Source organism: Myotis lucifugus, unplaced genomic scaffold (genome assembly GCF_000147115.1).
Source record: "Myotis lucifugus unplaced genomic scaffold, Myoluc2.0 scaffold_44, whole genome shotgun sequence".
In the NCBI taxonomy this organism is placed as follows: Eukaryota; Metazoa; Chordata; class Mammalia; order Chiroptera; family Vespertilionidae; genus Myotis; species Myotis lucifugus.
Window position 1 is genome coordinate 4,334,332 of NW_005871092.1, and position 14,183 is coordinate 4,348,514.

General features: G+C 38.9%; 1 protein-coding gene across 3 annotated transcripts in view; it reads left to right on the top strand.

The window, feature by feature from the left end:
• Nucleotides 1-14,183, top strand: part of VTI1A (vesicle transport through interaction with t-SNAREs 1A) — a 306,175-nt gene that overhangs the window by 166,665 nt on the left and 125,327 nt on the right. For 2 of the 3 annotated variants that reach the window (XM_023753363.1, XM_006088135.3), the window contains exons 6-7: nucleotides 9,574-9,644; nucleotides 10,632-10,693. In XM_023753363.1, the coding sequence (XP_023609131.1) occupies nucleotides 9,574-9,644; nucleotides 10,632-10,693 (133 nt within the window). Of the gene's footprint in view, nucleotides 1-9,573; nucleotides 9,645-10,631; nucleotides 10,705-14,183 lie in introns of all 3 variants that reach the window. The other variant, XM_023753364.1, reaches the window with a different exon arrangement.

Below are 14,183 nucleotides of genomic sequence, written 5' to 3' on the forward strand. Positions count from 1 at the left end.
TTCAGTCCTCTCACTCACTCAGACTTTTGAAGGGAATAAATGGCAGAGGATTTAAGAATGAGAGACTAGCTGGATGCTGAAAGTGGGTATTCTCTGATGTCAAGTGAAAAAGACCCAGTGCTGGAACCCCAGGATAGCAAATAGTTCTTGTCCCCTGTGCCCACCCTGATCAATTGGAGCCGATTGCCTGGCACACTGCGTGGACAGGGCTCGTTGCAAGCAAGCATTGTTCTGGGTCATTGTGATTGGTTAATCCTCTCTGTGTTCCAGGCAATGTGGTTGGTTAATGCTCTCTGTGTTCCAGGCAATGTGGTTGGTTAGTGCTCTCTGTGTTCCAGGCAATGTGGTTGGTTAATGCTCTCTGTGTTCCAGGCAATGTGGTTGGTTAATGCTCTCTGTGTTCCAGGCAATGTGGTTGGTTAATGCTCTCTGTGTTCCAGACAATGTGATTGATTAGTGCTCTCTGTGTTCCAGGCAATGTGGTTGGTTAGTGTTCTCCATGTTCCAGGCAATGTGGTTGGTTAATGCTCTCTGTGTTCCAGGCAATGTGATTGGTTAATGCTCTCTGTGTTCCAGGCAATGTGGTTGGTTAGTGCTCTCTGTGTTCCAGACAATGTGATTGATTAGTGCTCTCTGTGTTCCAGGCAATGTGGTTGGTTAGTGTTCTCCATGTTCCAGGCAATGTGGTTGGTTAGTGCTCTCTGTGTTCCAGGCAATGTGGTTGGTTAATGCTCTCTTGTTCCAGGCAATGTGATTGGTTAATGCTCTCTGTGTTCCAGGAAATGTGGTTGGTTAATGCTCTCTGTGTTCCAGGAAATGTGGTTGGTTAATGCTCACTGTGTTCCAGGCAATGTGATTGGTTAATGCTCTCTGTGTTCCAGGCAATGTGATTGATTAGTGCTCTCTGTGTTCCGGGAAATGTGGTTGGTTAATGCTATCTGTGCTCTGGGAAATGCGGTTGGTTAGTGCTATTTGCTGGGTGTTGGGATTAAAGAATGGCAGCATGAATGACACATGTTTGTTGACTTTGCTGTCAGGACGAGTGATGTGGATAGCAGGAATGACATTTTGTTGAAAAATTAAAGAAACGGACTTATTTTGTCTCTTTGAATTTTTATTTCCAAATGCTAATTTCTTTAATTTCTAAGCCACCCTTTATCAATCTTCTCACTTTCTCAGTTTCCCTCTCGAAATTTTCAACATGATTTCTTGCCCGATATTTTTTGACTATTGATCATCCTCTAAGTCAGTGGTTCTCAACCTGTGGGTCACGACCCCTTTGGCGGTCAAACAACCCTTTCACAGGGATCGCCTAAGACCATCCTGCATATCAGATATTTACATTATGATTCATAACAGTAGCAACATTACAGTTATGAAGTAGCAACAAAAATAATGTTATGGTTGGGTCACAACATGAGGAACTGTATTTAAAGGGCCAGAAGGTTGAGAACCATTGCTCTAGGTCAAAACTCTGTATTTCTGTTGTTGTTGTTGTTGTTGTTGTTGTTGTTGTTGTTGTTGTTGTTAATCCTCACCCAAGGATATTTTTTCATTGATTTTTAGGGAGAGTGGAAGAGAGAGGGAAAGATAGAGAGAAACATTGATGTGAGAGAAACACATAGATTGGTTGCCTCCAACTAGGGCCAGAGCCCGAGGAGCCTGCCACCAAGGTACATGCCCTTGACTGGGATTGAACCCGGGACCCTTTGCTCCACAGGCCAATGCCCTATCCACTGAGCCAAACCAGCTAGGGCAAAACTCTGTGTTTCTTAATGCTTGAATTCAGCAGCATTGATGGTCAAGGCCTATCCTCTGCCTGTATCCATTGTTCTATGTCTCTTCAGACTCAATAAGTTTCTTTTTTCAATTTATTCAACACTGGTTGAACTCAGAGATACTGCAGATTTAGTTCCAGACCACCACAATAAAGCAAATATTGCAATAAATCAAGTCGCACGAATTTTTTGATTTCCCAGTGCACATTAAAGTTATGTTTACACTACACTGTAGTCTGTGAGTGTGTAAGGGCATTGTGTCTAAAATACAATGTACATACCTTAATTAAAAAATGCTTTATTGCTACAAAATACTAACCATCATCTGAGCTTGTTAGAAAAAAGCGAAACCAACAGACTTGCTCAACACAGGGTTGCCACAAACCTACAATTTGTTTTAAAAAAATAAAAGCACAGTATGTGAAAAGCACAATAAAACAAAGTATGCCTATATATCTGTGTTCCTTCCTCATGTTGTAATCTAGGTGTCTGCTTTCAGAGTGCTCAGGTCAAAATAATGAAAAAAATACTGAATAAAACATAATTTTTTTTATTTATGATTCAGTGAAAATATTGGTCCAGGCTTCAAGTTAGGATACAAATTAGAATTTTTTAAAATATGTAAAATGTTTAAGAAGATGGTAACTTCTTTCAGACGAATTCTAAATATTTTGTGTGAATCAGTAATAGCTCTGTGGCATCCTTCCTCGATCCAGAAACAAAACTTAAATCAAAATGAATCAAAGGCCTAAGTGCAAGAACTAAAACTATAAAATACTTAGAAGAAAACATGAGGTTAAATTTTCATGACCTGGATTTGACAATTGATTCTTAGATATGACACGTAAAATTACAAGTAACGCAAGAAAAATTGGTAAATTGGACTCTATTAAAATTTAAAACTTCCAGACATCAAAGACACTATGGAGGGAGTGAAAAGACAACCTGTAGAATGAGAGGTACATTACACACCACATATCTGACAAAGGTCTAGCATCTAGGGTGTATAAAGAACTCTTAGAACTCCACAACAGAAAGGCAAGCCAATTTAAAAATGGACAAAGGACTTGAATAGACATTTTTCCAAAGTAGATATACAAATGGCCAATGAGCACAGAAAAAAAGATGCTCAGCATCATTAGTCATTAGGGAAATGCAAGTCAAAACCACAATGAGGTGCTACTTCACACCTACTAGGATCACTATATTTTAAAAAGGGGGAATTAGAACCCTGTGCATTATTGGTGGGAATGTAAAATGTGAAAAATAGTCTTGTGGTTTCTCAAAATGTTAAACACAGAATTACCATATCATCTAATAATTTTGCTACTAAGCATATACCCAAAAGAACTGAAAACATATATTCAAGTATCTGTACACAAATGTTCATAACAGTACTCTTCACAATAGCCAAAAGGTAGAAACAACCAAAATATCAATAAATGAATGGATAAGCAAAATGTGGTTTATCCATATAATGGAATATTATTCAGCCACAAAAAAAAAGTATGATACCTGCTACAACATGAATGAACCCTGAAAACGTTAAGCTAAGTGAGGGAAGCCAGTTCATATTTTCAAATTGACGTGATCTCAATGATTTTCGGTATTTAAACCTGAAGATTACAAGCTATGTGTGTCTATTACCTGTGTTTATATATTGACATGCATCTATTGCCTCACACCTGAATCAAAAGGAGAGGAGTGATTCTGCCCTTTGGGCCATCTTTCCCTTCTAGCTTCAATTCAAACTAGGACCATGGAAGGAAATATCAAGAGAAGGAACACCAAGGCCTGTGATCCTGGTATCATGTTGTATTCACACATAACATTGAGTTTCTGTGGTTTTGTTTGCCAAAACACTGAGCGAAGTATTCTATTTGGCTCTGAACATAAATATGTTTTATGCCATAAGTGTATGTGAGTGGTGGGCTGACAGGAGGGGAGATTGGGAGTAGATCATCTTCGGATTACCTACTTTTCACAGCAACCATGATCAACTCAAGTACATGTGGGAGTGGGGACTCAGTGCAGGCTCATCTTCCAAATTGTGAAAGAAGCTAGAAGTCTACTTTCTATATGAAATCTCCTGGGTTGTTTTTCTTAAATATCATTTCCAATGTTATGAAATGCTTAAAATTGTGTTTCATAAAAACAAAACATGTTTGCCAGTTACAGAAGTTCTGCGGTCTACCCAACTGTGACTTCCGAATAAGGAGATAATTAGAATGTTGTACATTCAGTGATCGAAATGTGTACAGTTCACAGCTCTGCCTGGAATGGTTTCTCAAAAGGCTTTCTAATTACTTTCTAGGCACTTGTCAATAGTGTACGGCACTTTTTGTTTTGTTTTCAGAATGAGTGACTCATTCAACCCGGGGATCTGGACGATGCTGTTCATGTCTTTCTTGTCTGTTAAGTAAATGCGTGTTTGGTACATTCCACAAGTGAGCCTTTGGGATGTGTTTTGACAGTTTTGCCCATTCAGGTTGTCTGCCACTTCATCTCCTGACTTTTACACTGAATTGTGAAAAGGGAATGTCTTTCCTGGGGCTCTGGTCTTGTTTCATAGAATAGAGCTGATTCATTCTCATTTTTGAATGGAGCTGTAATTAACATGGTTCCTTTTGTTTAACAACCTCAATTTACATAGTACCTGCTCATGCCAGAGCATCATTATTGATAGCACAGCTTCCTTGACTGATGTCTGAGGGCTCTGGGAATAGTGTTTATTAATTATCTGCAGCAAACCGGGTAACTAAGGGGAGGTTCTGCTGCTATGACTTTGATGAAAGTGGCGCTGTTGCTTTTTTTAATTGCTTAGTGATAGATTTGATCATCTTAAAGCAAAATAGAATATGTACTCACCTAAGAGGTAGTGTTATATCATAATTTCTTTTTAAAAAAAAAATAAAGAAAAAAAAAACCTATACCCTGGGTACTTTTTTTGCTATACTAGTATTTCTACTAAGAATGCATAAGTTTACCTTCAGTTTATATGAATGTATAATTTCCTAGAATAGTGTCCTCATCAAAGTGCTTGTAAATATTTTATACTCCATAGTTAATGCAGACATCGCAGTGGCCACGCAGGCTACTGCATGAAGCAGTCAGTCCAACACTGTAGATTTGGATAAGCTGGAGAGTATGTAACCTGCTTAAAAGCATTGAAGTTTGAGTTGGTTGTTGTTTTAACATTGGACAGGGGAAGGGAAGACAGGGAATGGGAAGACATTTGTGGGCCTCATTTGGCTCTTTGTGCTGTAGTTTGCTTAATGCTCTATAGAGAAAAGGAGACAGTAAGATTTTACTATAGAGAGCTGTTGAATCCTAACATTCCAGAGACAGAAGGGGCACTAAAGATTCTCTAAACTGAGACCCAGAGAAAGGAAGTGTTTTACCTAAATTAATCTCCAAATGACTACTTCTTTATTTCTTCTAAGTGGGTCTTAAAGACAGGGGGATTTGGAGATCTTTCTAAAGACGGTATTTCTGTGTTTTTCCAATACAGTGAGCATTACCACATGTACTTATTGAGTACTTGAAACGTGTTTAGTGCTATGGAGGAACTGAATTTTAAGTTTTATTTCATTTTAATTCATTTAAATAGCCCCACGTGGCCAGTAGGTACCCTATTGGGCAGAGAATCTCAGGTATTACAATTTTCATTCCTTATCACAGTCTACCTGGAAGAAACATGAGCATCAGTCAATTTTACCTTCTCATAGAGAATATTTTAAACTGCTCATCTCCAAAATACAAGTTCAGTAATATTTTTTATGTTCATTCAGGTCAGTCTCATGGTGGTTCAGGTAGCGTGATTATTTTATGAATGGAGAGCAATGATGCTTTCAGTGGTACAAGCTCCTCGAGTAAATCCAATCTTAGGCCAGCCCTTCAGGACATTATCTTGCTAGATTTGTGGTTCCCTGCTAACTGTTTCATTCTTTTATGGAGCAGAAAAGTGCTGAATGCCTGTTGCATACTCTCTCCTCCCCCCAATATATTGGAAAAGAGAGGAAATGTTAGCCAAAACCCATTTTGCAGTTTGTGACCCAATAAAAAGGACCAGGGATCAAGGATATGATTCATTCTAGGCCATTGTGAAAACAAAGGCTCGCTTTATAAACTGGAATGCTGTGCTCCCAGGATGGTTCTGAGCACCCCTGTGGGAAGGACAGAGAAGTGCAGGAAGGAACTTTTCTCCCCATGAATCCATTCATCATGCTCACGCTGACATGGAGAATTCCAGCTTGCAGCATCGGTTTTGATTTTCTCTTATGCTTCCTGTGGTTTCTGACTCTCAGGACGATCCTCACACAGTCAACAGTAGAGTATTTCTACAATTTATAATTTCTCAAATTATTTCAATAAAGGGAATATGGCTATTCCCATTCTAAAGGTACTTTGAAAGTTTGAGATTGAAAACTCTAGACGCGGGTATTGCATCTGCATTGGTGTAGGCCTGTGAGCTTGTGTTCTTCATTGGTGTCTTGGTGAATGCTTGCATCTTAAGTTAAATTATTCAAGAAAAGTAAACCTAACAATGTTAGTAATTTTTAAATAAAATAATCCCTAAATGTCTAATACTATTCTGACCAAGGACAGTCTATTTTTTTTTTAAGGACAATCTATTTTTAAAAGATCCCCTCTACGTTGTTTGTTTTATTTTGGTTTGATTGGGATAGGGAAACACCTAATGGGGGAAAAAAATCTTATGTAACTTTCTTTGAAACTTTTTTTTTTATTATTCTACAAGAGTAAGCATTTCTAATATGTTTGGCCTGAAATTTTCTTTGTTGGGATATTACAATTGAAGGTAGTAAGTAAGAAATAAAAAAATAATTGTGTCCAAGAAATGTCTATTTGTGTGTTAAGACCAGGACTTGTACATCCTTGCCAATATCTCTTCTCTTCCCAGACAGGGTTAATACTTAGGATGCTGAGATGTTTCCCAGGAGGCAAAGAGATCGAGGGAGGGATTTATGCCTCCTGAAAAGGCCTGGGCTCTTTGCCTCTTGTTCCACTGATTTCTTAGGTGTCAGACTATAGATCCACTCAGACTGGAGTTTTTCCCCCTGCGAACCTGATAGAACTGTGGATCTATTAGCTGCCTAACAATATGGTCTTCTCCAGTGCCACACTGGATATGCTTGGAGAGAAGGAATAGATCACAAACCTTTATATACTCCATTTTTCACTGTATGTCATTTTCCTCGTTGCTTGGTTTATTCCACAAATACTTATTGGGAACATTATGCTGGTGAAACACAATGGTAATAATAATAATAAAGTAGGAATAATAATCTCCTACTTCCTATTCATTTGAAATTATATATTATAATACCATCAATCTTGATAGAAAAAATTATATAAATAGTATTTTGCTGAAATAATTCCAGTATTGATGGTGTTCATCGATATCAGGGATTCTAAGTTTAAAACGAATTAAAATTACTATATTGCCCAGCCAGTGTGGCTCAGTGTTTGAGGTCACAGTTCAATTCCCGGTCAGGGCACATGCCCGGGTTTCGGGCTCCTTCCCCAATAGGGGTGTGCAGGAGGCAACCGATCAATCATTCTCCCTCATCATTGATATTTCTATCTCTCTATCCCTCTCCCTTTCTCTCTGAAATCAATAAAAATATTTTTTAATTGTTATATTATGTTGATTAAAGGAATTCAATGTAACAGTAGTTCCTAATAGTACAAAATTCAATATTATAGCTGTTCATGCAAAAAAAGAAAAAATTCAACTCTAGTTGTTTCCTCCTTCTCAACTACCAGTGTCATCTTCCAACTTTTGTGATGCCTCCCCTGAGAACCACATATCTTATCCAATTTTACTTTCAGGATAAATTGCATGGAGGTAATAATAGAAAGCTAATGTCAGTCTGAGAGGAGATATTATAATGGGAAAGTACTCCACTGGAAAGAATTTTCAGAGTTTTATAGGTATCAAAAATATACTTATGTTATTGTACTTAACCCTTCTTACTACTTGGAGTTTCTATGTGAAAGGAATTTACAGTACATTCCTTTTTCTGATATGCCGTGAAATGCAAACTCTAATATAACACTTGCCCTTTAACTGCTAAATCTTCACCACTGGCCTGAAAGTTCCTGCAGTGCAAGGGCTTGTGTTTACTGGCCATGTCCCCAACATCTAATCTGGCACAAAGTTCTGGACTCCTATATTATTCGTTGAGTGCATTGATTTTGTGACTGCACAATTACATGCATGTATATGGTACCCTAGCTTTCAAAGCATTTTCACTTAGGTTATTTTATTTGGCTATAACAATAATTCTACGAGAAAGGTGGGACAGATGTTTTAATCAATGAATAAAATTTCAGTTCAAGTGGGTTGTAGCAGACCCAAGATAGGAGGAGGTCAAGGTCATAATAGTCCATTGGGTTTTTTTATTCAATTATTATCATTCAACAAATAGTTATTATTATAAACCAGTCACTATGCTAAATTTTTTAACTGGATTATCTTACTTAACCCTTGCAACAACCCCATGATATAGAACTATTTTTATTCCCATTTTAGAGATGAAGAAAATGAGGCACAACAAAGTTAGGTGACTTGTGCGAGGCAACACAGCTAGTATCAGCACTGGGATTTAGGCTCAAGCAGTGAGGTCACAGCCTAAGCTCTCAATATGGCCTAACAGTTTTAGGGTGACCCTCTAAAAAGTATGGCAGTATGCACACATAAATCAAATAATTACCATGGCGATTTCTTAATGCCTTTATTAAATTAGTTGTTGTTATAATAAATGCATTTTGAACGTCTCTGTAAGTTTATTAGCCAGAGATTACTGTTGTAGGTTATAGATAAAAAGACAATACAAGAGAAAAAGAAAAGAAATTTAGAATAAAGTAGTCACACAAGTTGCCAAGACTAGAAGAGAGGCAGACTATCATTCTTCTGTGATAGATATAAGGTACCTCCCAGGTGACAGAGAATGAGTCTGAGAAAAATGTATTCAAGGCAACTGAATATGTGTCAGGTCTCGTAAAAGATGCTGCAGTCAAAAAAGAGCCTACCACTGCCAACAAATGGGATGATCACAGCATGGGGAAACCTCATTGGAACTCAGCAGTGTGGCTTTTTAATGAAGATTCCTACCTGCCTATACCATATAAATGTCTGGACTTCCATCTCCAGCTTGAGCTCTCTCCAGCTACTTATTAATGAGTGCACCTCACCCTATCTCAACTATCCATGGTAGCTGAAAACACACTAAACTTTAAGAGAGCAGAAGCCTAGAGAGAGTTCTACTACCAATAAGCTGCATTAATTGAGGGTATGAGGACTATTTATGTGGGACGAATATGTTAAAATCAACATTGTTTTAAATGGAGTCTCATATACATATGCAAAACAGGGCAATAATGAAGGAGGAAGGGTAAAGTAGAACCATTAACATTATTTATAGCCTGTGAAAACCAAAGGCTAAATGTCACGATGATAACAGAGAGGCCATTGGACCTGGACTGTCCATCTTGGCAAGTAATATGCTGAGGTGGCCTTGAGCAAGTCTTATCACCTCTAAATCGTCATTGCCATGGTGGTCATGTTCTGTAGGTTGAATTTTAAATCACATCTCATCATACTTACGATAAATAGGTAAATTCATCTCATGCTTTTTAAATGTTTTTCAAGTACATGAATAAATATGTGTCTGATGTGTCATATAAACTTATTTAACATTTTGGTACTTCTGCTGAAAGTTATTCTCATATCCAAAGTCATCTTTCCTTACTCAAATTTTCTCTTTCATAGAGCAAATTGGCCAAGAGATGTTGGAAAACCTCAGTCACGACAGAGAAAAGATACAGAGAGCACGTGAAAGAGTAAGTAGAAGTGATATCATCTTTTCACAAATTCAATAAATGATAAGACATGAAACTTAGGGTCTTTGTGACAGTCACAATCACATAGATGTAAGTATATATGAAAACTAGAGGCCCGGTGCACGGATTCGTGCACCAGTGGGGTCCCTCGGCCTGGCCTGTGCCCTCTTGCAATCCGGGACCCCTCATGGGATGTCGGAGAGCTGGTTTCGGCCTGATCCCTGCAGACCAGGCTGAGGGACCCCACCCGTGATGGGGCCTCTAGATCTTTGGTTAATCTCTTCCCACCCTCCCCCCTTCCCTCTGAGGTTCATCAGTCTGTTCCATGTTTCCATGCCTGTGGTTTCCGCTCCTATATTGAGCGTCTGCCCCCTGATGGTCAGTGGGCATCATAGTTACCGGATGGTCGCTTAGGCTTTTTATATATATAGATGGCTAGGAGGATGGAGGGATGAAGGGATAGAAGACGAAACAGAAGAGTGTGGGATCTAGAAAAAATAAGTTGCCTCTTCATATCCCCATCCTGAAATGCTCCCACAGCGACATTTTATTTAGCTCTATTGCTGAAAAGGTCATTGAGGGAGATTTTGAAGTATATCAGGTCTTTTGGAGTGAAATCTAAAAACATTGGTCTCATCCTTCCTCAAGTCACTCTGCTTCCATTTATAGTACCAGAACTTTGCACATTCACAAATGAAAAACTAATAAATTACCAATATATATCAAACTTTGTCAGCCTTTGAGACATTTGCTTTTATATCTAATTCAGGTATCCAGTTTAAAGCTCCTGGGATTATCAATCTCATGTAGTTTTCTAAATCTAAGAATTTCCAGAGATGGACCATGTGTCAAAAATGTATTTCGGTGAATTTTTTTATGAATTAGATTTTCTAGCATGAAAGAAAATTATTGTTTGCCAGTGCACTTTAAAAAATAATCCATAGCCTTTAGTTTTGTTTTATTTTAATGCTGCTCTTCTTCTCCTAGCTTCGGGAAACGGACGCTAACTTGGGGAAAAGCTCCAGGGTCCTGACGGGGATGTTGCGAAGGTAAGAGCAAGGTAGGGACCCAACTTTCTCTTTCTCCCTTTTTTTAACTGTGTTTCTCCTCTTGTTGCAACCGGGCATTTTTCAAGCATGCAGGCTTCTGCTCTCAGTACCCTGTGTCGAGACCCTTTTGAAATGCCAGAGCACTGATATTAACTCTTGTTTGGACAGGGACACATTCTGCGCACCTTAGATTAGAGAGAAGGTTTGAGCTAGAGGGGTTACCTCAAGCTATGGGAAAAAATTAGGGTTAGACATGAAGTATTTTTTCATAGCCTGAGGAAGGCCCCATGGCAGGAGCTGCGTGATTTTATTTTCTATTCCGGTAGTCTCTTTCTTAGAGAGGGAATGCAGGCCTGCAGTATCAGGAGCACCCCTGGTATTAGCTCTGCGCCGATGCCTTTGTTTTCACTTCTTTTTTAAGTGATGCTATTTGGGACAATATCTCGATTTTATGTATACTTCAAGATGGTTTTTATAATTTAAAGCAATCTGGATAATCTGAATTCACATGTGTGAGCAAACAAATGTTAATGTTTTATATGTGTAATTAAACTTTGATGGGACATACTTGGGAGAGCTTGGAATGAAATGAATGAGTGCAGGTAATTTCGTTTCCATTGGTCTGAAAATTGGAGCCATTTTTCCTTTGGTATATTCAGCATGTAATTATTTTACATTCAGAGTCTAACAAATAAGAGCATTATGAAGCATAACCTTCCATTTGGAGCTGTGGATAGAAATGTGAGTGAGGGAGGGGGGGAGGTTGAGAATTGCCTCTAGAATAGCTTAATTGGAATTTAAAGAAGAGAATCACTTTTCTCATTGATACTGTAGAGACAACTGTTTGAAAATAAGTCTTCTCTGATCGTGCGTCAATAGATAATAATTTGCTGAAAGTATGTTTGCTGGGTTAGAGATTGATCGCGTAAGAACCAATCAAAGGTGGAGTTGCTGAGTCTCCAAGGCCGAGGTGATTTCTCTATCAGGCTGATCAGCAGGGAGTCTCAAGCTCTGGGCACTTTCAGCCAGAGTTGACCCAACTCCACACGCCCCTCCTTTTCCTGCACATAAACCACAAACCACCCAATTCTCTGATTAAGAGTAATACATAAATGACCTAGAAAAACTCAAAATCCACAGAGAAGTGGCTAGTGAAAGGAATGCTTCAGTGCCTATAGACAATAAGAAAGAAAAAAAAGGGAACACCCTCCCTGGCTTCCCTGGGAGGCCCCGCCATGTGAGCTGTAACGAGCATTCTGCATATGTCTCCATTTCGTCAAATCTCATTAAAGAGTCCTCCTCTTCATGTCAATGGAGCTGTCTAGGAATCATTCATCATTTTTAGTGTAAAAAAAAATCATGTGGTTATTTAAATAATATCATATTAATGTTAAAGTTCAGCTGTCATTTAATGGTATGGCTTAATCAGATGTAGCATTTAGGAAAAATAGTTTATTCGGGCCGTCCATGGCTTTCAGGTTGGCAGATTCAAATCAGGATTTATGAGTTTCTAAACCAGTGTATTTCTGTCCGTGTTTCTGCTTGATGTACCTCACCCTTCTGTGCAGGGCACCGCCGACAGTTATTTCAACAAATAAAGCATCTCCTCGTATTGCGTTTGAATAAATTTGCAAATCATTTAGAGAGGGTGAAGCACAAACAACTTCTGCAACCTCTGACGGGGCTTTCTGTAGGGAAATCAGACTAACGCGGTTGTTTCAAAAGCCCGCAGAAGAAAATTACTCTGCTGAAATCTACTTGAGGTTCCGTTTGTAGGCAAACTCAGTTCGTCACTGACATGTCTCCTTGTGGGATCCGGCTAGAGTATGAACAGGAATAAAAATCCCCAGATGGACATCACCTTGCTATGGATGTCTGAGCCGAGGAAACTCTTAAGTCCACCTGTGTGTAGTGGTGACTGTGTTTTTCTCTAGGCCAGCGGTTCTCAACCTGTGGGTCACGACCCCTTTGGGGGTCGAACCACCCTTTCACAGAGGTCGCCTAAGACCATCGGAAAACACATATATAATTACAAATTGTATTTGTGATTAATCACTATGCTTTAATTATGTTCAATTTGTAACAATGAAATTGGGGTAAAGGGTCGCAGCATTAGGAAGGTTGAGAACCACTGCTCTAGGCACAACCGGCATCTTGCGATCAGCCAAGGTACCCAGGTACTTTCAATCAGTAATGGAACCTGTGAGTCTTTGGAACCACATGCAGATGGTGGGTGGGTGTTAGTGTCTAAGTACTATCCCACGTGATAGACAATTTCTGTTGGAATTGGGAAAAGGCAAAAATATTTTACCTACTTAATTATTTCTTACCATTGCCTGGGAAAACAGTGTCTAGGGAAATGGAACCCGGCTTAATGTGCGGGAGTCTTTCATTCAGATGCTCTGATTTTGCTGCCTCTGGTCTGTCCTCCCGTTTTCATGGCATTCACTCCCAACCTGCTGAGGTTTTATTCCATAAGTCTCATTCTCTTACCCAAACTGCTCGGCGCCAGCGTATGTCCACAGGTGCTTCTGATTTAGGAAAAGTTGACTATTGAACAGTGTGCTCATCCGTCACCCTCACGAATGTGTGAGAGAAATGAATGTCCTCTTTGTGCAGTGGAGGTGTTTGCCTGCGTGCGCCATAAGCTTACTTGTTTCCACATGATCAGTTCTGTGTGACTGAGAATAGGTGAATAGTCTATAACATACCAAACCAAGGAACTGTTTTCTTTAAAAGAAAGATTGCTGATTATTTTTAATTGTTTAAACTTAGATTGTTTTTAAATTTGTAAAATGAACAGAAATGGGCATGCCATGGCCCCTTTGTTGGGTCATTTTACTTATATTGACTATTATACTGCGAAGACAGGTGAAACCAAAGTTCTATCAGTGCCAATGTCTGCACGTATATCCCCCTGATTCTCTGTAAAACTGGTCAAAAGCAGATAGGAAATGAAATGAGTGGCAGCCACTACCATTTATGCTTTTTAGTCCTTTAACTTCAAATGAAAATTTTAAAATCTATTTTCTTTCTTCTTTTCTTTTTTGGGGGGGTTGGGGGGTGCTTATTCGCTCTCTAGTAAATATTTAATTGTCTATATACAAGGCCTTGGGGATCCTCAAATGAAACCAGTTTGATTCTTGCCTTCAGATTGCTCTAGTCTAGTAGAGAATATGTTCCTCTAACATGCTGTGGGAATTCGTAAAATCATCTCATTCTCAAGGAAGCTGTGGAAGATTCTGCAACTCCCACAAATCCTTACTGGTGATGAGAAAGGGTGCCGGGAAAACAAATAACCAATAGAAAATACGAGTTCAATTGCTATAACGCCACTGTTTGGGAAATATAGAGACATGGAGGATGATATGGAATCATAAGAGAACCAAGTTTTGAAAGAACAAAAGTATGCAGAAAAATTAGATGAGACACATCTAGTTTAGTGAGGTAGCAACTGATTCAACCAACATAAATAAATAAATTACTCTTC